Below are 26,456 nucleotides of genomic sequence, written 5' to 3'. Positions count from 1 at the left end.
ATATTTACAGATTAAATATAATTTGCAGAGACACATCGATTGATTGGCTAAATGAGGACGCTTTCATTTCAGGTGAAAATTGTTTCCTGTTTGTGTGGGAATGAGATTTAATTCGGAGCCTGCAGGCGTAAAAAGAAACCTATGAATGACACTGTACAGACACGCATGCACTCAATCATCCTCCTGTCCTGAAATAGACTCAAATCCAGTCAGACGCCTAACTGACTGACTGACTGACTGACTGACTGACTGACTGAGATTCAACCATCTAAATGCCCCAAGCTCGCTCTCTCTCTCTCTTTCTCTCTCTCTGAAAGAAGTGAAACACGATCTATTGGTTTTGAGTTCAAGGACATGAATTGTCTTTTATTTTTGTGTCACTCAGAACAAAAAAAGTGAGACAATGTAAAATTAATTGGGAGGCGTTTTTGTGGTGGACACACAAATAAAATGCATCCATGTAACTTAGCAACAGTTAGACTAAGTGGCGTAGTATTTTATATACAAAAAGGCCACTTCTGGTTGTCTTGAGGAGAAGGTGGATGGTTCCAAATAAAAACTGAAATATTTTGACCACTAGTTCTGTGTTCAACACTGCGTTGTTTTGTCGTTGTGTTTTTGTCACATAAACCAAACAGTATATAATTATTTTAAGCCAAACTATGATGTTTTTCCAAAACCTACTAATTGGTTTTGTTGCCTAAACCCTAACTTTTGTTTTGTAACTTAATGTCGTCACAAAAAAAAAGCTCTTCCGAGCCACACGAAAAATATTAAGAATTCATGCACCTGTGCACGAAACCAATAATTACATTTCATGACTATTTCACAAACTGACATGTTGCAGGGTAAAATACAGACTCAGTATGCACCAAGTCAGGGAACCCTCATCCAAGGCCTCTGTTGTTTGTTCTTGTTTAAGGCCCCAAATGTACACTTCATCTTAAAGGTTTCCTCTTAAGAAGTGACTGTAATAAAGTCTAACAGGAAGGGAGGAAGTAAAAGCTCTTAAAGGAACATTTATACACATCGATGTGTCTCATTCCATTGAGTGACTCCATCTTAGTAGGCATATATATATATATCCAGAACAAAAACACCACAACAGCACAAAAGGAGTGTCAGATTCACAAGGCTCGTCCAAGAAATATGATCGTCTTTTTTCCCTAATTTTGATGACAACCATCAACCCCTTCAGTCACAGTGACTCTGAGGTGAATCATCAGTAAACTCATTAAGGGAGGTCAATTCTAAAGGCCAAATATACTGTATGTGTACACAGCCTCTGAAATCTGACACTGATTTTATGTCTCAAGATCTATTTTAGCAACTTTAGAATCAATATCAAGTCATTAACGTTGGATGCAAGAACTCAAAAATGTTCCTTTTTGATGGAGGAATTAAAAAAATGGAATTTGCTCAGCTGCCGATGACTCTGTTTGGTGTCCAACTCTCTGTCCCGTAACCTAAATAACACTCCCCAGGGACACACACATGCACACATGCACACACACATTCAGGTCTTCAGGTCCGTCCCCATGTTGCCTTCTACAAAGAGTGTTGCTTCAGCTGGCGCGACAGAAGAACAGCAGGTCGGCCACAACTATGACCTTCATCAGCTCGTGAACTCAGAGACCTCTCCGCTGTTCTGATTTATGAAATCACGGCATAAAAATCAAGTTTATCGTCCCTCGGGATGTTGTTTTTATGGCCGTTTAGCTTTATAAATGAATGACAGTGCTGACCATGACAGTGTGTTTTAAAGTCCTTACATTGGTTGCAATGAATTTTTTTTTAAACATTTGATGGTCTTAAACCAGAGTTTACGTCTTGCATGTTCACCGAATCAGCCTTTGATCGATAATGATTTTTAGACCTTTTTATTATTGAAATTTTATGATTTTATTACATTTTTTACATTATTTTATTCACATATTATATTGTATTTTACTTGAAACACTTTACTCTGTTTTATTGTAATTTTATTCATCACTTATCTTATTGTATTTAAGTTGTAAAATGTTTTTCTATTTAATTGTTATTTTATTTACCACAACTTTTGTTGTATTTAAGTTGTAGAATTGTATTTTATTTTATATATATTATATTTGTCACTTATCTTATTGTATTTAAGTTGTAGAATTTTGTTTTATTTTATTGATATTTCATTTATTACTTATTTTAATGTTAATAAATTGTAGGATTGTATTCTAATTTATTGACACAGTTTTTTATTTCAAGTTATTTCACGACTATAAGTCTTATAATAACTCATGTGCATTTCCTCACAAATTGTCATATTGTTCCATTGTTTTTTCTGTTGTTAACACAGACAGATGTTTGGCTTGTCAATCATCTGTAAAGCACTTCTAACCGCACTCACCTGTTTGAAAGGTGCTGTACAAATAAAGTTTGATTGATTGCATTGAATTGATTCATAGACACGTCTTGCTGTCAAGGATGAAATATTGTCAATGTGGACACAATCTAACACTTTACAGGACAATTCCTCTAAATACAGATCCACAAAAAAAACATTTGCTGAAGGGAAGTTTAGGGAAAAGAGACCTGAGTCCTTCAATATCATCTAGAATGCAACTATAAAGCAGAAACAAACAATTGAAATTACAATAAATGTTAAGTTTTTTGCTGTAATTTAAAGGTTGACTTTAGGGTCGATACATTTAGATGATTCACCACAAATGTTAACATCTAGTTTGTGCTTCAGTTGTCTCTCTTCATATTCACTGACTGACGCCTTAGTATATAACATGCTTTTTCTAGATATTAGCCTGGCATTTTATTTGGGATATTCAATCATCTATCATGTTTGATAAATACCGCAATGGAGAGTCGAGATCAGAATCAGCCAACATTTATATTTAATCTAAAGTGAGTTGAGTCGAGGCAGAAAGTGGCCAAATTTATCTTCATTAAACAGATTCAAGCCTCGAGAGAAAATGCCGCAGAAATATCGATGAATGAAAAATGTTTCAAATAAATCCGCTGCAACATCGATCAATGTCTAGTTTTGGAGACGTCGATAAACACTTGGCTGGAAATCCTGACAGATGTGTGCAGTCACACACTGCACTGAGAGAACTTCATAAAGAAAAGAATCATATCTATTACAAAACATTAAGAGCACACACTGTGTTTAACAGCTGGGTTAAAGAAAAATAAACATTTGAACTGGTTGTACATGCTGGAGGACGTTTGATAGGACCTAAAACAGAGAGCTTCAGCCTATAAGACGGATGAAATGAAATCTTGAATTAGCTTAAGATGGATAACAGCAATAAGCATGTAAGTCAGTGACTGTGTGAGTTTGATGATCTTTAAGCTGATTGGTTCACACAAAAGGCTTAGTTTGCACTTTGATATACTGAGGGGGTAATATTTCTACCGAAGGATTTCATTTAACCGTTGCTCTGAAGAGGAGAAAAAGAAAAGTACCAGCTGTATCCACTCACATGAGAAGCTTACTGTGCTCTCATAGTCGCAGTATTTTGGGGATGGGAAGTTATCTGACTTCATATACATGATGTATTCACATAATTAGCTCATCTAAAGTGCCTCTGAATAGTCGCTCCCCTGAGGACCTGTGAAAGATTGGAGTCACTTTATTAAGTCCGTTTAAACAACTAGATGTGCTGCAAGGAAGTGACCAATACTTTTTCTGTATTGCTAGTATTTGCAGCATCCAAAAGCAAAAGACTGCAGTCAATGAACCGCTGTGGACGACATGCTCTGCAAAAACCTGAAGCTCCGCCCCCTGCTTTAAGATTTAATAATAGGACAAAATATAAGGTAAATTCCTTCATTTTTGGGGAATTTCTTTTGTGCAATCTTGATGAGTTAGAAAAAGAAATAAAAGATGTGACTGAATAATGCTTAGCTTTTTAGCTTATTGTTAAAATGTATTAACCATTTTACATGTAATATTGTGCCTCTTAAATCCGATTAATAAATTCTGAGAAATGTATGTCCTTTTTTCCCAAAATTTTAAAATTATAATTATTATTCCTAATATTTTTTTATATTTATTTACCTGCTTTACTAAATAGTTTCTATGTTAATTCAATGTTTGTTCATAGTATCTATTCTATTATTGAGTACCTTTGAGGGAAGATCATGGACAAAGGGAGATGTGAAAAACTAAATGCAGATAAATATATTTGTAAAAAATAAAATAATGAATGTGTCGCGTGTCCGAATTGCACCAAACTCAACAAAGTACATGATGTCCCCAACAAAATACCAACCAAGTATGAAGTAAATCAGATAATCGGTTCTTGAAATATGCAATATAGAATCTATAAAAATCACCTCCTGATTTTGCATGTCTTAATATTTCATCTGTATGATTAAATTATATTATATTATATAATTTTATTTTATATTATATTCTTCTTCTTCTTCTTCTTCTTCTTATTATTATTATTATTATTATTATTATTATTATTATTATTATTAATTTAGTAATTTTTTTTCATAGTTGGTATCGTTTAAATATCATGTTATTTTTGTTTTTAATTAATTGTTTTGTCTCATTTTGCTTTTATTGTATAATTGTCATTGAGGCCCTTGGTACATCTCAATGGTTTATTCCTAATAAAGAATATCCTTTAAAAAACAAAACACAGAGTAGAACTTGTGAAAACATAAATTTCCCTCTGCTGCATCATCGGTCTGTAAATGCATCCAGCCTCTCACTATACTTCTACGCCAGCTGTTTCTCTCCGGATGATTCCACTTAAAAAAAGATGCAGCGTTCCAGCTTTGCTGGCATGATGGAGCTCGGCTTGTGAATGGGCCAAACTAGACTCTCCGTGACCTCTGGGGCTTAAAGTGGAAAGGAAACACTCGTCCCTGCGTCCTTAAGCTCCGCCCCATCGGCCCATCTGAGGGCCGTCACCAATGATTAGAGCTCGCCGTTGGGAGATTACAGCCTATTAGCACACAGAGAGAGAGAGAGAGAGAGAGAGAGAGGTGACCAGCAGTAACCTCGCTCTATTTAAAGACATCCCTCTCTGCACTGCTGGGGGTTAACATCACTTGCATCAACGCACTTCCTGTATAGCTTCTTCTTTTTTAACGATTATGTGTTAAAAGACAGGTCAACAACAGAATATAATAGGAAACTGTTACAGTTGATTCCATTACAAACTCCATTATTCTTTACCCTTTTTTTTTATATATTATAGTCTGATATAGTTGGAAATATTAATAAAGGAAAGATAGTTTATAGTTTGTGAACCTAAAAATTGTCCTTGTGTGTAAATTATGTGTCTATATTTGATGTTACCCATGATATGGAAAGACAGAAAACTGATATTGTGGAGGGTTCTTAAAACTTCATTATTTTTGTTTTTGGTTAGATAATATATATATTATTGATATTAATTGGGGTAGCATTGTTCGTGAACCTGAAAACTTATATTTCTGTGTGAAAATAATGTTACCAAGATGAAAACTGTTCCTCTAAAAACATTCCTAAAACTAAATTATTTAAAAAAATTATTGATAATATATTGTCTGTTTAAGTTGAAAATATGAATTGAAAAATTATTGTGTATAGTGTTTAATATGAACCTGAAAACGTAGATGTCATTGTGTGTAAATTCATTTGTCTGTGTCTTTAATGTAACCCATGTTTTGGACATAATAAACGTCTACAAATGAAAAAAGAAATGCTCTTTCTTTTTGAACTACCAATGCTTAATCTCTCTCATTCCTCTACTCAGACCCCCCTCCATGCGTCAACTACTTCCTGCTCACTGCCGCTGAGGGATAATTGCACAGACACCGTAACATCCTGTCCCCCCCCCACCCCCACCCACCCCTCCCGAATTAATGTGCAGCACAAAAGGTAACTGCAATCCATTCATAAAACAAAACGACAGAAGCTGCAGAGGAAAGAAGTACTACAGATGATATATTGGCAGGAAGGACTGTTGCAGCAAAAAGGAAATGCAAAAGGGTTAGAAGGTGTGATTTGTGTGTGTGTGTGTGTGTGTGTGTGTGTGTGTGTGTGTGTGTGTGTGTGTGTGTGTGTGTGTGTGTGTGTGTGTGTGTGTGTGTGTGTGTGTGGGGGCTATAGTGATTACCTTTTCGTTGCCACGGGCCAGATTAAGCTGAGGCAAGCAAGAGGAAGTCAGCGAGATGCGTTTTTGGCCCTGGCTGGCCTCCGTATCACACCACCCTCAGCTCACCAGACGCTCGCCACACCCACCCAACCCTCCCCTCCCCTCCCTTCCTTCCTCCCTCCAACCCTCTCTCTCTCTCTCTCTCTCTCTCTCTCTCTCTCTCTCTCTCTCTCTCCCACCCACCCCCCTCTTTGCTCTTCTTCCCCTTCACGCACACACTAGCACACACTGTATGCAAATATACACTTCTGCTTAGACGGTTGATATTTGCACGTTTAAAACAAATTGCTAAATGAGGCCGCCCACAGTTTGATTTGACTGTCAAAACGAGAGAGAAGCCGGGGTGAGAACTGCAGGAAAGAAAACGCTTCATCATCTTAATTCATCTCATCTTATCTTTGTGATTAATACAGAACATATTTAATTATCTTACCAACAGCTCAGCCACTTTGCATGTGCATCCTGCCATGGGGGTGCTTTGTGATCGCTGCTTCATTTTTAAAGGATATGAGTCAAAAAAGGCTACAAAGCCACAAAGGTTAACGGCTCCATTTTACAGCTTACAACTTCCTTGTGAAATAGGAAGTAGGAGGTTTTTCATCTGAACAGAGCAAGACACAAACCAAACAAGGACGACACTGTACGTTACTCAGAAAAGCAGATCTGTAAGAGAACTCCTCGAGCACTTAAACAGGCAGACAGGCCTGATTCAGCACTTTAGTTTGGAGCCATTACTGCCCAACGTCCCACAATAGGAGGACGAGGATGCACTTTGAATGCTGAGTCAGCGACAAGCCACTCAAGGGAGAGCTGCCATGAAGATCTGAGAGCACCCAGACTGGCTGCTACTATTGATTACACCAGGATTGAGACTTTAGAGTAGTGTATATGTGATATTAAAGAGTTACTCAATCCTGGAAATTCAATAAAGGCCTCTAGAACGTGATAAAAGAAACGATACAATCACAGCACAGCAACGCCCTTTCTCGTATTCCTGAAATCAAGGTAACACTACATAACAAAATCTGTGTTAATGACCGACTGTCTGGCGTTAGCAACGCACTTTCCTACGCTGTGACAAGACTGTGTAGATGAAGCATTGAGTTGTTCAGTTTTACTCATTTAGGGGCTGGCTAGCTAGCTAGCTAGTTTGCTAATTCCACCATGTTCCACAGTTACAGAACATAAAAAGCACAGAATAAACTGCTGGGCTTGAGCTATCTTACTTAAATTACTGTTCATGATGGCCTTTGCCCTTTCAATTATCTTATGCTAATCGCGAGCACCTATTGCTGATGCTAGTCGATAGCTTGCTGACTGTTGTTATGCTTATGGTTATGAAAGGTCTGTTATGGTGACAAAAAAGAGTATGAACTCTCATTAAAGTGTATGAGTTTGAGTTGCCATGCAAGGCTGGGATACGTGCATGCTAGCGATTAGCAATAGCTATTCACAGGGTAATTGAAAGAGTAACGGTTACTTTGCACCAACAGACATTTATAACAAAACATTTAGGCTTGAATCCAAATACTTTGCACTAAAATGCCAAGATTTATACCTGAATGCCTTAACAACACCACGAAATACCAATATACACATGGTTTGGGGGTTTAGTTAGCCTACTCTTGAAAATCACTATTTTGGCATATGTCTGAAGTCAGAATATAAAAACACTTGCCTAGTTGTAGCTACAGGAATACATAATAATACACAACTATATCTGCCTCATAATTCCTAAAACTCTGTGCAGGTGCACAGTGACATGCATTTATTACACAGCAGGAAAACTCAACATTTATTCCGTCAGATTAGGCAGTCATGCAGTGCTTCTTTAATTTGCAGGTTTTCAACATTCTCACACATCCTTTGACTCCCTTCCGAGTTCCTATGTAAAGTTACAAGCCATTAATCCTCTAATGCTCATGAGCCTTGTGTTATGTTACGCAGAGGAGCTTCCCTCCTTGAATATTAAAAACACACCCTTTGGTTATTTGGTGCCAAAAGGGTGGGGCGACGCCACCGCCATCCTTTTTAATCAAATATTGAGGAGGGAAAAAGAGTAGGTTTACAGGCCGTGTGTGGGGCTGCACTCAATGCTGATTAAAATGAATTATTCATATTTAGGAGCAGCAGGGTGTTGGGATGTGCTGACAGGTTAAAGGTGGCATGAATGTCCCCCGAGGGCCCTTTTCAGCTTCTCTGAAATGTATACTTTTTTTTTTTTTTTTTTTTTTTTTTTTTTTTTTTTTACCCCAACAGTCTGTTTTAAACAACTTTTTCAGGCTCTATTCTGATTGGCTGCTTGTTTATTAAATATACAACAACTGAAACAGCTTCATCTGCTGATTTTAATATTAATGCACCAACCAAAATCCCAACTGTTACTGGTTTTCTGTCACTTAGCAACCGTGCAGTGCAGCTGGTGCTGAGGACCTATACTCTTCGGTGGAGGAATACATGACTAAACCCGTTCATCATTAAAATTCCAGCCTTTTTGTAATCTTTTGACACTCTGAATTTAAAAGAAATACCTCACTAAGCATCTACACGGTTTACGGTTACTGTTTTTTTTTGCCACTTAGCAACCATGCAGTGCAGGACCTATACTTTTTGGCGGAGGAATACATAATTAAACCTGTTTTTTTGTAATCTAGTGACATTTAAAAAAAAATTAAAAAAAAAGAAAATCCCTCACTAAGCATTTACACAGTTTCTTCCACATCACATTGCATAAAAGCAATAACCCTCCGCCTAACAAAGCCTCTAATCTCATCTGTTATACAGCTCCAGCTGGATTATGTATTATACAAAAATCTCCTTGCACACATGCAAGACGACAATATGGTCAAATAGAGAGTTAAATGCACCCCAAAAAACACTCTCAAAGCATGCTGAGCTCTCTGCTTTGCCGGTAGGCCGCAGGATTCAGCACCACCTCTCTAGTGGACAGCTCCGTCCAATCGTTGTTAGGCGCGTCATCCTCCCTCATCCTCATCATCCTCATCCTCCTCCTCCTCCTCCCTCCCTCCATCACCGAGGCATGGCGGAGGACATCACAAGCAAAAGGAAAAATAAATAATAAAATGCTGAGTTTCACAGCTTCTTGTCAAACAGACATGTTTGGTGTTGAATAAAAGGTGGAGAGGATGGATATTTGACTCAGCCTTGTTTTGGGAGGTGGAGGTTCACTGATGGAGGCTTTTTTAAATGACGTGTGTCCGGTTTCTACGCACAATGTCACACGACCTTAGCAGCTGGTCAGGCCTCAAAATGCACACAGGTTTGATCCCCCTTATGGCTTGTAGAGAGAGCACTTTTTTCCTTTATGGCTTCCTCTCTAAACAATAAAACACACACTTCCTCATAGGAATTAAATCTGCAGAATGACCCACATGCATTGAGCCGCATGGCAGCAGAAAGGTGAAGCTGGCAGCATCACTAATAACACAAATAAAGCACATTAAAGCGCAGTGGTGGAGGACAGAGCCTGCTGTAGATGTAATAGACGCGTTTTTGCATTGAGGTTGCCTTCAAACACGTGTTTTTGCAGAAAATGCATGATGTCACAGGAGTCAATGCAGTGCAGGCAGAGAGCCAACTGCAGCAGAAAGAGTATAGCAAAAAAAAAAGACAAATTAAGGTGTGCAAAAACGAATAAAAACACCGAAACCCTCGATGAATGGGAATAAAAAAGCCGGCAGTGATGACACACAATGCGCCTCCCAGAGACAGGTGCATGGCGTGTTTCAGCCACAGCCCTGCCACCCTGCATTGTTATACAATGAATCATTAAATGCATGATCAGGAATATGATAAACTCACCTAATATAATCCAGAGCGACCCAGAGACCAAAACGAAAGCGAGCATGTCTTTCTCATTGAGTCAGCTGTGCCGGTGCAGGAGCGGCTCAAAACTGCAGCATCGACTGCAGCGACAATCTGAGAGATTAAGAAAGGGAGGAGGGGAGGAGGAGGGAGGAGGAGAGAGGGGAGAAACACTTTATGAGGCTGACCACAGTGGGGGAGATGGGGGAAGAGATGGAGGAGAGATGGCGACCAGCAGGGCTTTTTTTTTAGTGTTGAGAAGGGGGAGAAAACAAACAAACTGCGACCTATTGGAGCATCCTTCCTGCTCCTGGTGGGGTTTCCACCTTCACCCAGTTGGCGCAATGGCAGACTCCCACCTCCTGCTGCAGCACCGACTGGGCTCACTGGTCGGACTGGGGATGGGATGCACGCCAAGGTTACTGGGGATGAAAGGTCTATTCTGGATGCACATGCATGAATATGTTATATTTAGTGGAGTTTCATTCTGCACAGTCGTTCCTGGAAAGCCATGTGCATTTACAATAAACTGCATCACTAAACTTAATTAAGATTTTTTTATGTGAAAAGCAGCTGTGCTATTTTGGTCCACATCACACCATAAAACGTCCCTGCAGCTGAGCGCAGCGTTTGACACACAGTACCTTTTGCATCAGGATCACGTGGTGCAATAAGACACTCCCAAATGAACTAAAGTAACCTTGAGATGGGCCGACAAAAGAGAGAGAGAGAGAGAGAGAGAGAGAGAGAGAGAGAGAGAGAGAGAGAGGCTGTGGGTGAGTGACAGGAAGGGTGAGCAAAAACAAAATGTGTTATTATTTATATAAGTTTATTTTGATCTTTTGTGCATCATTGTTGGCTCGCTGCCACCTCAGTGATTACATGTTACAGCCTGTTATCTTCTCCAGACTGGCTGCTCACCTTTCACACAGTAACTATATTTATTTTTGCAACATTTGCATTGTGAAAAACTGAATGCATTACATGCCCCACTTTGAATGCAACAACAGGATTTATATGAATATTTTATATTTAGAAGGCAGGGTTGGAAATCTTGAGAAACTAGCAAGAGTATGCGAGATTTAAAAATCCAGCTCTTTTTCCAATGAGAGTAGCTAGCAGCACTAGCTCCAAAATTATGATTATGAACATAAACAACCAACATGGCTTTTGTTAGTGCTCACAGCTATTAGCTATTCTTTGCAATAGACTCAGGTGACGAGCAATGAGTGCACACGGCAGGTAGCCCGTCCAATCGTGACATTCGGTCCGAATAAAACAATGCAACTATCTTATTTCTCTTTTTTGGTCTGAGCCTTTCATTCATTCATTGCTGGAAGGATAGAATTAGAATTGCAAGAAAAAAAGGTTCTAGGTGGTGGGTTCGGGGGCCATTTTTCACCTCACATTTATCCCCAGTGAGGGAAATTGAAATCCATAGTAGTGACGAAATGTACGAGAGAACCAGATGAGTATTTACTATGCGTCTATTAGGCAACATTTCCTTTAACAACTGCTTGTATGATTCATACGAAACACCCGTTACATGCATACAGTCTTTTCAAAATGACTTTCTGTATTCGGAGGATACAACTTATTATGTTTTACTTATTGTTATAGGTTTATGCAACAAAACTACTTAGTTAGGTTAAGGAAAATATCATGAAATACTTAGTTATGCTTAGGTAACAACACTTCTGATATAGGTTTAGGAAAATATTGTCATTTGGGTTAAAAGAACTACAGAAGTACGCAAGTAATGGGAGAATGGATCAACATGGTTTTCTCGTTTCACACAATACTTTTTGGCATATCTACAAATTACAGAGCATCATTTTTCATAGCTTCAGCTATACATGCCTGCAACGTTCCTCTTTTAGAGAACCAAACCTTTTGGGCTGCTGAATGGTTAATTAACTGCATTTATGTAGCACTTTACAAATCTTATCAATAACCAAAAGCTCTTAACGACACAAACCCACATTCACCATTTCACACATTCATGGCACTTTGTATGGCAGAGGCCACCATACAAGCTGCCACCTGTTCTTATGGATCAATAAACCTTCACAGCTATTCTGGGTTCAGTATTTGCACAGGGACACTTTGACATGTGGACTGTACGTGCCAGGGATCGAACCACCGACCTTCTGCATCTGAAATGATCTAGAACCGCCACTATAGCATGCAATAAATCACATATATCTAACTGAGTCTGTGGGTTTAATCAAAAACAAAACTGTGCCTCCAGTCGTGGCCGACATGCTTACTGTCTTATTGTGCTGCTGTCATGTGACTGACCTTATTAAATGGGTCAGCTCTAATCTGTCACTCGTAGTAGCCGTTGTACTTATTCTCCTTCTTCTCTGATCCCACTGTGGAGAAAACACACAAGAGAGCAAAGAATGATCCGGTGTGCTGAGACTAATAAGCTGTTCATGGATGGAGGAGGTGTGGTCAAATAGATAAACAAGGAAGGGAATCGTTGTAGTTTCTGTAAATCCTAACCAGGTTAGCTGTGATTGATCGGCCAGCAGGACTCCAGCAGAGTTTATCTATTTTGCAATGTGATCAAAGTGCACACAAGAGAGAGAAAAAAACTGCTCTGTACTTAAAATGCAATGCTAAAATTCTTTCCTATACCCAAAGAAATGGGAGGTTTAGGTTGAGGTCAAAATGGATGAATTACACAGATTAACTTCCTCTGACAGGATGGTAATAAATTGTGGATTCCTCCTGTTTTAAGGTCAAAATGTCAAAAATCTTAGGTAAAACATTGCTATTCATCCTTAATATTTCATGTGCAAGTAAGCGGAATGTCCTTGGTTTTAGTATGAGTTATGTACATACATACATTTGAGTTTGAAAAGGTTTTTTTATCATATGAAGAGTGGTTGAATGGTGTCACTGCTTCGATGTTACACAACAACAAACCTTAGAGTCCAGACACCAGACACCAGTGGGGCTGCATTTAAACACAGTGGTGCGTTCAGCTGCCAATAATAAGAACAGCATGCTAACATGCTCACAAAGGACAATGCCAACATGCTGTTGCTAAGGAAGTATATGATGCGTTCCAGTACCCAAACTACTATGTATGCCAGTGAAAGATTTAGTATTTCCCAATACATATTTTGTCAAATTCAGTATGCCAAAAATACCAGGATTTACTACTATATTCAGTTGCATTTTGCAGCATGCAAGCCAGCATGATTTTGTGGATATTCTGATCCACAATTCCTCTGTGCACAAAGATACGTCACGTCAACTGAGCGGCCGATAGAGCATTACATTACATTACATTACAGTCATTTAGCAGACGCTTTTATCCAAAGCGACTTACAGGAAGTGTATTCAACATAGGTATTCAAGAGAACTACTAGTCACCAGAAGTCATAAGTGCATCTCCTTTCTTAAACAAGCATCTTAAAGCATAAACCAGAGCAAAAGTATAGTGCAGAGGCAAATTACTACGAAAACAATAATTGCAACAGACTAATCCGAATATAGTAAGTGCTACAAACTACTACGAATAGGATAAGTGCAGTAAACGAATACGAATTCAATAAGTGCAGCGAACTGATACGAATACAGTAAGTGCAACAACTAATACGAGTGCAATAAGTGCTACGAGGAAGGCTCAGGGTAGTACTTCATGAAGAGAGCACAGACAGATGTCGGCCAGGTGACAGATATGATATATATCGAACATATGAGCAAGAAGGTCATGATTCAAGGCACGATGTTATGACAAAATATAGTGTTTCCACTTTAAGCACGGGCCTATACTTCATGCAAATCATACTTTGTAAGGGCAGCTGCAATATGCATTAAAAGCAGAAAGAAAGAATATTACATTTGGAATGCCGCGTTGACCATCTTGTAATCATTTGCCACAAACCCAAAGTGCCGATGACGAAAGCTGAAAACTCGCAGGGTCACCAAAGTTTACATAATTCATCTTAAAAGGGAGATAAATGTCTGTATCAAATTCCATGGCTATCCGTCCAGTAATAGTGAAGGCATTTAGCTGAAAGCCATAATTTTCAGGTTCATGGTGGCAATAGAGATAAAAGCAGGCTGTTAGGATTCATCCTCTTTGAGCCATGAATCTCAGTGCAAACTTCCATGACAACCCATGAAACTGTTATTGAGGCGATCAGAGATAAATTGTAATTTTACTGTTGTTTTCTTATATTTTGTATCATTTGTCATAATCTTTTATTCATTCTTTGCTTCTTGTCTTTATAAATCTTTATGTAAAGCACTTTGTGACTTGTTTTGAAAAGTTCATGAATAAAGTTTTTGATGTTATTTTAAGATATGTGGAATTGCTAAATCTGATAAAAGTATTAAACAGATTTCCTCTTGTGTTAAGAGAACAAATAATCTGCAAATGTATGTGTGTTACACCTTTTGAAAGCATGAGATTAATCAAAAAATATATGCTTTTATGATGCTAATATTAATGTAAATATGGAGAACAAAAACATGTTTTCCTGCCTCTGTCTTCTTTATCTTAACACACTAAAAATAACAAGCAGCATGACATCACGTTGACCCAGTGACCCTCTGATGACATTTTTACGGGTTTAATCAGTAACCATGTTTGTCATGTTCAGAACAAACTCAGACAACTTACTGGAGTCCTTTTAATGAACCAGTCAAATGAAAAACATCTCCACAATGGGACCTTCGTTTCCTTTTAAGGTGCTTCTCATCAAATGATGTGCATCTGTGTTTAATCACAGTTTGGAGGAACTTCTCAGAGTAACAGAGGAAACACAGACCGTGCAAAGGCTGAGATGAATACCAAACTGTGAGAGCAGGGAGATAAAAACAGGTGGAGGAACAAGAGAGAGGCTGAACATGGAAGGCCAACAGTTTTCTACCTTTTTCTCTATTTGTCCTTCGGTTGTTCTTCAACCTTTTATATTCCTGCCTCCTTGTTGTCGTTTCCTAATTTCATTTGGTTTTGTCTGGTCTTGTAGTCCCTACGGATAACACACATGTCCAAATATTCACCTAAGAAAAACAGAACAACAAACAGCGAAATAAACAAGCCACAGATTATAGAGAAACACAAAGTAAAGCATGAAATCTTAGTATTATACAGGGTAAAAATATGATACGTTTAAATAACTTAAATTATTCTAAAACGTATTAGGCCTTGCTCCATTTAAAATACCATGAAATACCAGGAATACTATTTCCATTTGTAAATTGTGATGACAATAAAGTACTATAAGTAAAACTTTGAAGTACTGTACTTTATTTGAGCATTATCATGTTATGCTACTACATACTTCTACTCCACAACAAGCACATTTGAATTGTACATAAAAAAACACAACATAACCTTATTAAATATAATGCATTGATCCAAATTAAACCAGTAGTTCACAACCTTTTTGGCTTGTGACCTCTCACTAAAAAGCTAAAAAGTCTGCGTCTATTTTTGGACTCCTTATCACATTTAGGATGCCACAGCTCCACTAAAGAGACATTTACCCTCTAAACTCCTCAGATGGTTGCATTTAGATAACAGTTTGAGGCCTAAGGAAGTAAAACTCCAATATTTCACCCAGAAAAGATCATAGAAAAGGCTAAAAAATGAATTTAAATTGATATTTTATACTTTATATTTTAAAACTTTAAGTATTAGCTCATGAAACTGCTGTACTTTGCTTATAGGATTTTAAATGCAACACTTTTACTTATACTTTTAGGTATTTTTGCATTGCTGTATTAGTTCATTCACATAAAGGATCTATTCAATCTATACTTACTTGTTAATGGTACTTTTATAATAAGAAATGTTGACATTAGCAACATTTCCAACAAAACCAGTCTGCTCTTGATGGTCTGAAACAGTACTCTTATTGAACTGATGGGGGTGCTAAACTTTAAACCTCTCAGGCAGAGCTCTGCACCAGCAGGCCGGTTTGTGTAAAACATGCAGAGATGATGTAACTTGTGTCGGATTGGCCTGAGAGATGTTTGTGTCATTTATGGAAACTCCACATGTGAACTTAAGTCTGTGAAACTTGAGCTTATGCTGCAGAACGTGTTGCAACAATACACTTTTTCTGTTCTTCCCTTACTCCCTTCCTCTCTCTACAACTACCAGAGCCAGAAAACAAACAGCCAATGGAACGGAAACAGTCTGACAGTCAGGAAATGCTTTTGAAATGGGGTAAAAAATGCATCTGTAAAAGTGCACCCTTCCGTTTACACCCACCCACTCCCACCATGCATGAGGTCAGTGTAATTGCTGGCTAACTAACGGAGGCTTTGACTTGATCCAGTGTCACTGAGCTGTTAAAGCAGATGGTCCAGAGGCAGATTGGATGCTCAAGCTGCTTGTCTCCCCTCAAAGCCTCATATTACTGTCTTATCCTTGCAGGTGGCCTAAATAATCAGAATCACTATCACTGTATACACAAAGTGCAATAAATGAACAGTCTGGAAACAGTTTAAATACAGTAAAGCATAGAAAGTATAAAATAAAGAATACTGGTTACTCTAAATTAAAAGTTAATCCCAGTATTATGTTGTAAATAAAGTTGATTTAGATGGAAATGGTGAGCAGGCTGGTGTCTTCATAGTGTTTGCTGTATACAGTATCTAGATGATAGTTAGCTAGCTAGCTTAAAGTGCAGTAGGACAGTGAAGCCAGGTGAACAAAACATTCAGAAAGGCTGCAGATACAACTAGAATAAGCACTATAGAGATTGTGACAATTAGCTAGCATCTGGTTAAAATAAATGCTATATAGGTAACGTTAGACTTAAAATTGTTACAATACGCAAGCATCTTGTAGAAAGAAATGCAATATGGTTGACGTCAGCACTTAAAATTGTTACAATAAGCTAATATCACAGGGAAAAATGCTATATAGTCAGCGTTATCAATTTAAATTGTTACAATTACCAAGTATCTAGTAAAAAATATGCTATATAGTAAGTGTTAGTACTTAAAATTGTTACAATTAGCCAACATCTAGTAAGAAAATTGCTATATAATAAGTGTATGCACCTGATATTGTTACAATTTGCTAGCACTTGAATAAATTCACCTTCCTTGATACAATCAGACTGTATTTTCAGTGAAATATGCTTGAAATGATGCTGTTACCACAACTTATTTAACAGGTAAAGTATTCCTATTAACCTATTAACCTACCATAGGTATGCTGTGTGAGCTTCTGTCTGACCGCAAGAGATTCACAGCAGCATTTTTGACTATTAACGATATTATGAGGGTAAACAAAGGTGTAATTAATAACATTAATTATCGTCCTGGTATTTTGTATGCTGGCTAACTTGGATAGCTGTGACACTAAATATATAATGGGACCGTAATCAATTTTATAATTCAGTTAACCCTCTTATGAAATGTCAAAATAGCTGCTTATGAGCCATCGTACCCCAAACAAGCCAACATTTAAACTCATCCATGTGTTCACAATAACAATAACAACCCAGCTCTTTTATTTTGAGTGTTTGTTTACTGATTAAAAATGTTCTAGCAAATAAGAATGTACAAAATAAAAAAGGGTTATATTGTTGAAGACATATGTTTTTAATAAATCAATAAAAAATATTTTTTCTATTTCAACTGTTGTGTTTTGCATCAGCCACTGCAGTGAATTCCTACAATTCCCTGGTTTTCCCCCACTCTTCTGTCTTTCATCAACAGGAAATTGAAAACAATTATAGGGATGATTTTTTTTTGGCTTTTTATTTCCACCTAAGAATCCAAATATCTGCCTTCATTTGGGAAATCCCACAGTCTGTGTAAAAACTCCACTGGAAAACTCCCTGCCATTCCTTTAGAGGCGCTCGAGCCCGTAGATCGCATGCGCAAAAAGAAAAACAACCAAAAAAAACACTCAACACGTGGGAAGCCCCAGCAGATGGAGAGCAGCACCGGTGGCTGCGACGACACAGCAGTGAGCAGTGGGGGTTCCCAGTGTCACATAGCAAGAGCTGGTTTAATAACGTGACCTGTGTGGTTTTCTAACATGCAAAACGCCAGAAAACACAGCAATGAAATAAGTTGCCTATAATGAAATAATAAAACATGATGAAATATGTGAACATGTGTGTGTGTGTAGGTGTCATTTGCATTTACAGTTGTTTGTGCACGCATTGGTTAAACATTACACGAGCTCCTGGTGAATTATTATCACATTTATATGTCTGATAAGAAGCTTTTTATTGATCCACACACAGCTGCTGCTGCACACACACACACACACACTGCTACACACACACACACACTGCTGCTGCTACACACACACACACACACACACACACTGCTGCACACACACACACACACACACAGCTGCTGCTGCTGCTACACACACACACACACACACACACACACACACACTGCACACACACACACACACACACAGCTGCTGCTGCTACACACACACACACACTGCTGCTGCTACACACACACACCTGCTGCACACACACACACACACACACACACTGCTGCTGCTACCACACACACACACTGCACTGCACACACACACACACACACACACACACACACACACACACACACACACTGCTGCTGCTACACACACACACACACACACACACACACACACACACACACACACACTGCTGCTGCTACACACACACACACACACACACACACACACACACACACACACACACATTTACATTACATTACAGTCATTTACACACACACACACACACTCTCACTCACTCTCTCTCTCACACTCACACGCTGCTGCTGCTGCTGCTGCTACACACACACACACACACTCTCTCTCTCTCTCTCTCTCTCTCTCTCTCTCTCTCTCTCTCTCTCTCTCTCTCTCTCTCTCTCACTCTCTCTCTCTCTCACACACACACACACACACACACACACTGCTGCTACACACACTCACACACACACTGGTATGACCCATATCTAAGCCCCCTGCCGGCGACATAAATTACTACATCATTTCTTGTAAATGCCCGACTTCTCCACTCAGCCTGTGTTTATACTAAAGGGCTGAACCATCCAGTCTGTAGTGCCAGGCGTTGCTCACCTCTGGTATCTGGAGTATGAATGCTTGCATGCTTGCGTGTGTGTGTGTGTGTGTGTGTTGTACTTTTATATGCATATATTTTTTAATAAAGTACACTTTGCACAATCTCAAAACTACATATTTATACTACAGACCACTACTATGATGATACTAGTCTAATTATTATTATTATCATGAATATCACTACACTACTGCAGGCCTTTATGATGCATTAACATATAATAATACAACTATATCTATATATATTAATAGCATCCACCCTTATTTAGCCTATGCACATTCACATTGTGATAATACCTGCAAATGTCAAAAGGTGTGCAATGAGCATGGCATGCACAGTGTGCAGAGCTGGACCTGGGCTAAATATAAAACCCGGGTCTAGCTCAGGTTTGGGGGTCTACGTGCACAGAGCCTCCATAACCATCAAGTGTTGTTGTTTAACTTCCTCCTTGCATTCAACAGCGTGATTTCTCGGAAACAGTTCTGCTGCTGAAACAGGCTGGCGACTGCGCATGCGCAAACCCACTCTGTAAAAAATATCAACCTGAACATTGAACTTAATTTATACACTTGAGAATGTGGCCTTTTATTATAAACACTTTGTTTTTTTAAGACAAACAACAGACAAATAGGTTATCTGTTTACTTTTTTTTGTGTGAATGTGTAATATGTATTATGCTTGCTGTGTTTCATATATAAGATGTTGTTTAATATTGTTTTACTTCAATGATTTGTAAAAAATATCAACCTGAACATTGAACTTAATTTACACACTTGAGAATGTGGCCTTTTATTATAAACACTTTGTTTTTTTAAGACAGAACAATAGACAAACAACAGACAAATAAAGTTTTTTTTTGTGAATGTGTAATATGTATTATGCTTGTTGTGTTTCATATATAAGATATTGTTTATATTGTTTTACTTCAATGATTTGTACATTTGTTTTGTTGATGTAGTCTTAATCCCTCCTTGTATTGATCTAAATACATGCAGAGATGACATCAGTTATTTATTTTGCTTAAAAGATATTTATGTTGCAGATTCAATAATAAGTAGTTTGTCTGCTTTGTCCACCTCTATTCACAATGTGCACACTTTATGTGTAGAATAACCACCACATGCATGAAGTTACAATAGTTTAAAGCACTAAATAAATAAGAAAAACAAGTCTGTGAACAAACTTGATGTGAGTCAGATGGGTTTTTTCTTCCGGGGTTGACATTTCTCACAGTGGATAAGTCTCCATGCCAGTCGGGGAAAACCCTGCAGAGCATTATAAATACAGCTGGAGAGCAGCAGTCCACAGTCACTTCTGATCGAGTCTCTCACAGAGTGGATAACACACAGACGAGCAGGATCTCCTTAGAACCAGACACGAACCCAAACGGACTCATCCTGAATGTGGTCTTCCGTTTTGCTGAAGGAAAATCTGTAAGTGATTTGATATTTATCACTTCTACTTGCAAGGATTTATCTTATTATTATTTATTTATTTATTTTGGAGAATTAAAAGATCTTGAGCACAGGACAGGAATTTAAGGTTATTTAGTTTTTTGAAAGGTAAAGTTAGATTAAGGTTCAATTCTTGCAACAGAGATTTAGATACTATAATATATATATATATATATATATATATATGTATATATATATATATATGTATATATGTATATATATATGTATATATATATATGTATATATATATATGCATGTACTACTCTATGCATGCATTGGTGCAGGAGGTGGAGGAGGAGGAGGAGGAGGTGCAGGAGGTGGAGGAGGAGGTGTGATCTTTTTTGGCACACGTCTCCAAAACGCGCCCTGCTCGGATAATATTTCCTCTTTTTCAAACTTTTGCACCCGAAAATGAGTCCACGTGGATTTGAGAACTACCTCTAACACTGAAGCCACACAAACCCAAAAAGGAAATGTGTTTTTTTGTTGTTTTTTTCTGCTCTATGTGACCTTCATGCAGTAAGCAGAGCTCACTCCTACGCGTAAAGGTCCACGCCTCCTCCTCCACCCTCCTCCTCCTCCTCCTCCTCCACCCTCCTCCCTCCACCTCTGTTTGCCTTCTTGCCCCGGCCGTGAACTCCTCACAGCCTCCTCACAGCCTCCTCTCCTCCAGCAGCCTGCAGGAGGAGATATAGTGTATCTATATCTGGCATTTCTTTAATTTCCCCTGTTTGTGTTGCTGCACATTTCAGGTCAAACATGCCGGTGTCAAGGATGCGAATGCGGCCGTGGATCGAGAAGCAGATCGAGTCAAACTCTGTCTCTGGTCTGAGTTGGGTGGATAAGGTAAGAACTCTTTTTTTTTTCTTTCTTCCCTGAATCCAATTGCATTATTTATGCACAACAAAACAAAAGAAAAAGGCATTTAGTGAAGTGTGAAGACAGTATACTGGAATAAGAACAGAAACAGATGTCCTTAAATGAACTTATAGTAGAACAAGAGTTCCTCTTCTCTTGATCTGAGTCCAGAAGGGAAGTGATCTACAAAGGCTGCACGTGTTTGGTTTTTTCTCCAGTTTACTAATATCAATATATTTGCATTCTACCTTTAGAGGGGCAGCTTGTTTGTGCGGTGTTATAGTTTATGTATAGATGTGACCCAAAGTCTGGTCTCTATTTCACGTTATTACAGCAGAGTCTGGTTCTGCTTTATCTGCGAGGGAAGAAATGGGACAAACAGCTATGTCCTCCTAACATAGCATGTTCAAACTAAAACAATAGAAGCTTGTTTTGTGTGTTTTTATCCTCTGTGGCTACTATGCGATATGCAAATCATTTCTTAACATAATCGTAGCTTTGTAGTAGAAAACTGTTGAGTTAGTTTGAATATCAGCCTTGCAGTACTTTCACACATTTTTGGTTTACTCCACGCCGAACCCTCGATCCAACTCAATATTTCCTCCTGTGTTTTCCTTCCAGGATAAGACGATGTTCTCCATCCCCTGGAAGCACGCAGCTCGCCACGGCTGGGAGATGGACAAGGACGCAACTCTGTTCAAACAATGGGCCATCCACACAGGTGAGCAAGCGCGAATGAACACACGTTCTGCAGATCTTTTTTTTTCTTTCTTTTTTTTTTTTATGTATACGAGTCTAAACAAAATGCATCTTGCAGGCAAACACGTGGAAGGCCAGGCCTGCGACCCGAAGACGTGGAAAGCCAACTTCCGCTGTGCGATGAACTCGCTGCCCGACATCGAGGAGGTGAAAGACAAGAGCGTCAACAAAGGACACCAAGCTATGCGCGTCTTCAGGATGCTGCCCACCAGCCCCAAATCTAGAGGTGAGACAGGAAGCCAGCAAGTTTTTTTCTCTTCGAAATATGAATCCACATTGTGTGTTGGCAGTCTGCCGTTTTTTTTGTTTTTTTTTTTTTCTTTCTTTTGATGAAAGAAATCTAAATGGCTTTCTTTCTTCTGCACAGATAAACGAAGCAAAGGGAAGGAATCAAAGCCGAGAAGGAAGGTAAATAAATCTAACCATTTTACTTTTAAGTTGACTCTGCTGTGTTTTGTGACACTTGTTACATAGTTCACATTTAAAAACACACAGTATATATCATGACATTACTTGTATGGCATCACCGCAGTAGCTACACATTCAGCTGTTTGTATTTTTTCTCATGGGAGTTTCTGAAAATCTCACCGATTGTGACTTTCTGCTCCTCCTTTAGAACTCAATGATCAAGATGGAGGAAGAAGGAGAATACATGGACACCTCCAGCCACGAGCCCATGCAAGAAGGCGCTTCATCCACTCAGGAGAACACGGTCGACAGCACTGTGCAAACCGAGCACACAGGTGAGGAGAAAAAATAATAATAATCTGAAATATATAGTACTTGAAGCCTTGAATTTGACGCTAAAACCGGAAGCATCGAGTGTAATTAACGCTTATTGTTTGCCATCTTTGCAGATTTCTCATTTGTGTCTCCGTCTGAAGTCCCTGAGTGGAGTTTGTCGGTGGAAATTGGCTCCGACTTCAACCAGAGATTCGAGGTTTCACCCGATCACAGCCCCGGTAAGACAAGCACTTATAACAAATAAATGGTTTAAATGAAACGGAGTTAATTCAGATGTATAGATGGATATCCCGACGCCGTGCTCACTCTCCCCTCCTCTCTTCCCCTCTCTCTCTTTGCTGTGATCTTCCAGATTACGACTACTCCGACGACATTGTCCAGGTAAGCAGTGGACTATCTACTCCCACCTACATGCATTTTTCATTGACAGGAATACCCTTGTTTGTCTTAGTCGGCCTGTTTGGGGTGTGTATTAATACCCCAAAAAAACAATAAGCAAAAAAAAAACAAAAAAAAACAAAAGCCATGCTCAGTCCAGTGTTGCTCTTACAGATTTGTCAGCAACTGGAGAAAGACTCACACTGGGTGATGGGCGGTTTTGAAGGCACGGGATTCCTGAGCAATGAAGCATGCACCAGTCCAGGCAGCCAGTGGAGTGAATCGTCCTCAGGTAAATGTCGCTCAGAGAGGGACAAACCGTCTCTACATGCATGTGCAACGTGAGGCCTTGAGGAGAAATCTAGATGCGTTTCGAGAAGTATTTCTTACTTATCCAAGAATGAAAGCCTTAAAGTGAAATAAAGCAGGCTGGTCTCATCCAGCATTTGTAGCTGTTCCTATGAATTGGTAGATAACCCACGAAATTCTTCCATGTGTTTTCCACGTAATCTTGAATGCAAAAGCACAAACGGGGTGTGAAGTTGGTCCATATAACTGCGATCATCTTTCAACCAGGAGCCCGCTGTTAGTTTGTTAACGTTGATTTATTTGTCACGTAACTTGCAAACTTCAGTAATGGCATTTCTCAAGTTAATTCTAATTAAAAAAAACAATCTTTTGTTGCCTAAACCTAACTAGTTTCCTGTGAAGCAGAAAGTTTATTTTGAAGAGATTCTATAAGTGTAACGCTCTCACAATGAGGAGTTCTTATGACATCATTCTAACCACAGATGAGGTATTGTTGCATTAAAGTCAAGTCCTCATTGTTCTTTCAAAAGCTTCCAATAATGAATTATTAATGTGGTACTCTAGAGGTGTAGAGTATCGCACATGCAGGAGACATTAACAAAATTGATTCAGGATCAAAAACACTTGATTCTACATTTCCCATAGTGCTTTGTAAGTCCAACCGACCCTTAAGACAGCGAGGACGAATGCCACTTTCTGAATTGTTTTAGTGTGTTATAATATAATAATGTTCTTCTTCGCCATCCTGATCTTTAATTTTTCTCTCTTTTTGTTTTACAGTCGACGAGCTAGACGATATGCCGCAGTACACGGTTTTGGGCTCGGACACCCAGAATTCCACAGACGACATTTGGAAGAGCTTTTTCCATCAGGCGTTCTGAGAGATCTTCAGGACAGAAGGACAGGAGGGAGCCTTTTTTTGACACTTTTGGACTTTTTTTAAAAGAGCTCCTCCTGTCCACCACGTTCAAGACCCTGTCCTCTCAGTGGAGTCGACCGTTGACCGCGCGTCGCGCCCGTTGTTTGGCGCCCGGTAGTACGCGATCCGAAGATCTCCCTCTCGCCAACCCCGCTAAACCTTTTGTGTGAAGTTGTGAAGTGCTCTGCTGCGTTAGAGGAACTCGCACGCTGTTCATTTTCGATGTTTTTGGCTGGTTCAAGGCATTTTTGATGCTCAGTTTCTTTTGTTGTGAGGGTGGGTTGTAATAGCACAGGAGTTGTTTTTCGCTCAGGCAGGACATACACAGGATCATACGCATGATTACATCCGAGGTAGACAGTACTTACCTCAAAACGCAGATAGGCTACATAATCAGCACGCTAAACATTTGACAGCTACTCAACATTTAAAGTACAGCAATAGACATAATATCATTTTTTTTCTCCGTTTTAGAAAAACTTCTTAACTTCTGGTAAAAAGCTCTACTTCAACAATCTTACAGTTCTTTGCTTAAAGCAGTTGTAGCAAATTTATGTAAATAGTTGTTTATGTGTGTGTGTTTTTGTAAAATAAATGTGAATGAATATGACTCTTTGTTACGAGTTTTTAAATGCTCCGGTGAAGTAAAATAAATTTCTCTGACCTTACATAAGAGCCTCTGTCAAATTATCTTGGTCTAAATCATCACAGTATACTATACATATCAATATATATATATATAAATATATATATATATATATGTATGTACCATCTCATTTCAAGGGGGTTCTCAACAACAATATTAAACAAAAATGTATAAATATATAAATATGAAATAATGAGACAAACAAAATCAGGAGGTCATGCTCAAACAGAGCAGGATAATGGCTCATTCTGTCATAGGTTATAAAAAAGGCATTAACTTCAGTGATAACTTATGTTATAAAGTCATAAGACATAATTATAAAGTTGAACAGGTGGAAAGATGATATGGATCAAATATTTACAGGTAGATTATTCCAGTCAGAGGGAGCTTTACACAATAGTTTGATGCAGAGAAAATATAATTTTGTAAGTTTTAATAAAGCAGTAGTTGTAGAATAATTTAATCGAAAGCCAGATTGAAAAGGTGATAAATTATTTTACTTATTGAGATAATGTGAAAATTGTGAATAAATTTGTTTTTCAAGGTCAAGTATTATAACGTACATGTTTTTTTCATAATTAAATCCTTAAAAAAGCTACAAAAAAGGCATTTAAAATCACAAAAAGAAAATGATAACATCAAGGAGACAATTTTAGGATTAACTGTTGCGTGAGACTACTGGTGAATAGGGTAAACAAAATAAAAAATAGATATCACCATGAAACTTTCCCAAGTTGATACTGACATGGAGACGATAATCTTTTGTACTGCAAGTTTTCTGAAAATGTATTTTTAATCATGCAAATCAGGCATTTGGTTATTTTGACGTGCTAATGTGCATACACGTCAGGATCAAAATTCTTTTTTTATTTTGTTGACATATTAGAGTCAAAAGTTTTTGCAGAAGGAATTTTAAATATCTTTTTGTATCAATCCATAAATTAGAAAATACTGTCAACATCCATAAAAAAAAATCTAAAAGTTTTTAGTGCTAAAATGTTGTATAAATCAGGCAATGATATATAAATACATCCCTCCGTAAAATCCTTCAGAATATAGAGAGGAATGAAACTGTAAAGTTTGGTGTATGTAAAGCTACTGAAGTGGAGATTTATGGATCAGAGTCTGAAAAAAACTAATTTAGAGAAAACTTCTTTAAAGAAATGTTTTGTAATTTTCATTTTGAAGACAATACATGTGAATAGGGTAAAAGAAATTAAGAATAGATATCACCATGAAACTTCCTTATTTGATTACTCACATTAAGACAATTCTCTTTTGTATTACAAGTTTTCTGAAATGTTATGTTTTAATATGGAAATGAGGCATTATCTAATG

The 26,456-nt window shown here is 38.3% G+C and overlaps 2 protein-coding genes across 3 annotated transcripts in view; one reads left to right on the top strand and one right to left on the bottom strand.

Moving 5' to 3' along the window:
* The window catches only part of acsl6 (acyl-CoA synthetase long chain family member 6), a 46,066-nt gene extending 31,098 nt beyond the window's left edge, over positions 1-14,968 (bottom strand). The window contains exons 1-3 of one of the 2 annotated variants that reach the window (XM_054625817.1): positions 14,867-14,968; positions 12,276-12,349; positions 9,972-10,088 (exon numbers count right to left, since the gene is read on the bottom strand). In XM_054625817.1, coding sequence (XP_054481792.1) covers positions 9,972-10,017 — 46 coding nt within the window. In that variant the 5' untranslated portion in view covers positions 10,018-10,088; positions 12,276-12,349; positions 14,867-14,968. Of the gene's footprint in view, positions 1-6,110; positions 6,173-9,971; positions 10,089-12,275; positions 12,350-14,866 lie in introns of those variants that run through there. The other variant, XM_054625820.1, reaches the window with a different exon arrangement.
* A 5,386-nt stretch (positions 14,969-20,354) lies between these two features.
* irf1b (interferon regulatory factor 1b) lies at positions 20,355-25,134 on the top strand. The gene is made up of 10 exons (XM_054625821.1): positions 20,355-20,484; positions 21,258-21,351; positions 21,985-22,084; positions 22,181-22,348; positions 22,490-22,530; positions 22,739-22,865; positions 22,980-23,084; positions 23,219-23,247; positions 23,419-23,536; positions 24,334-25,134. Exons 1-10 carry the CDS (start codon positions 20,453-20,455, stop codon positions 24,432-24,434), a joined length of 915 nt encoding a protein of 304 aa, XP_054481796.1. The 5' UTR covers positions 20,355-20,452; the 3' UTR covers positions 24,435-25,134.
* The last annotated feature ends 1,322 nt before the right edge of the window (positions 25,135-26,456 follow it).

Source organism: Anoplopoma fimbria, chromosome 24 (assembly GCF_027596085.1).
Source record: "Anoplopoma fimbria isolate UVic2021 breed Golden Eagle Sablefish chromosome 24, Afim_UVic_2022, whole genome shotgun sequence".
Lineage (NCBI taxonomy): Eukaryota > Metazoa > Chordata > Actinopteri > Perciformes > Anoplopomatidae > Anoplopoma > Anoplopoma fimbria.
The sequence above is the reverse complement of the archived record's forward strand: the minus strand, read 5'-3'. Positions and strand labels throughout refer to the sequence as shown.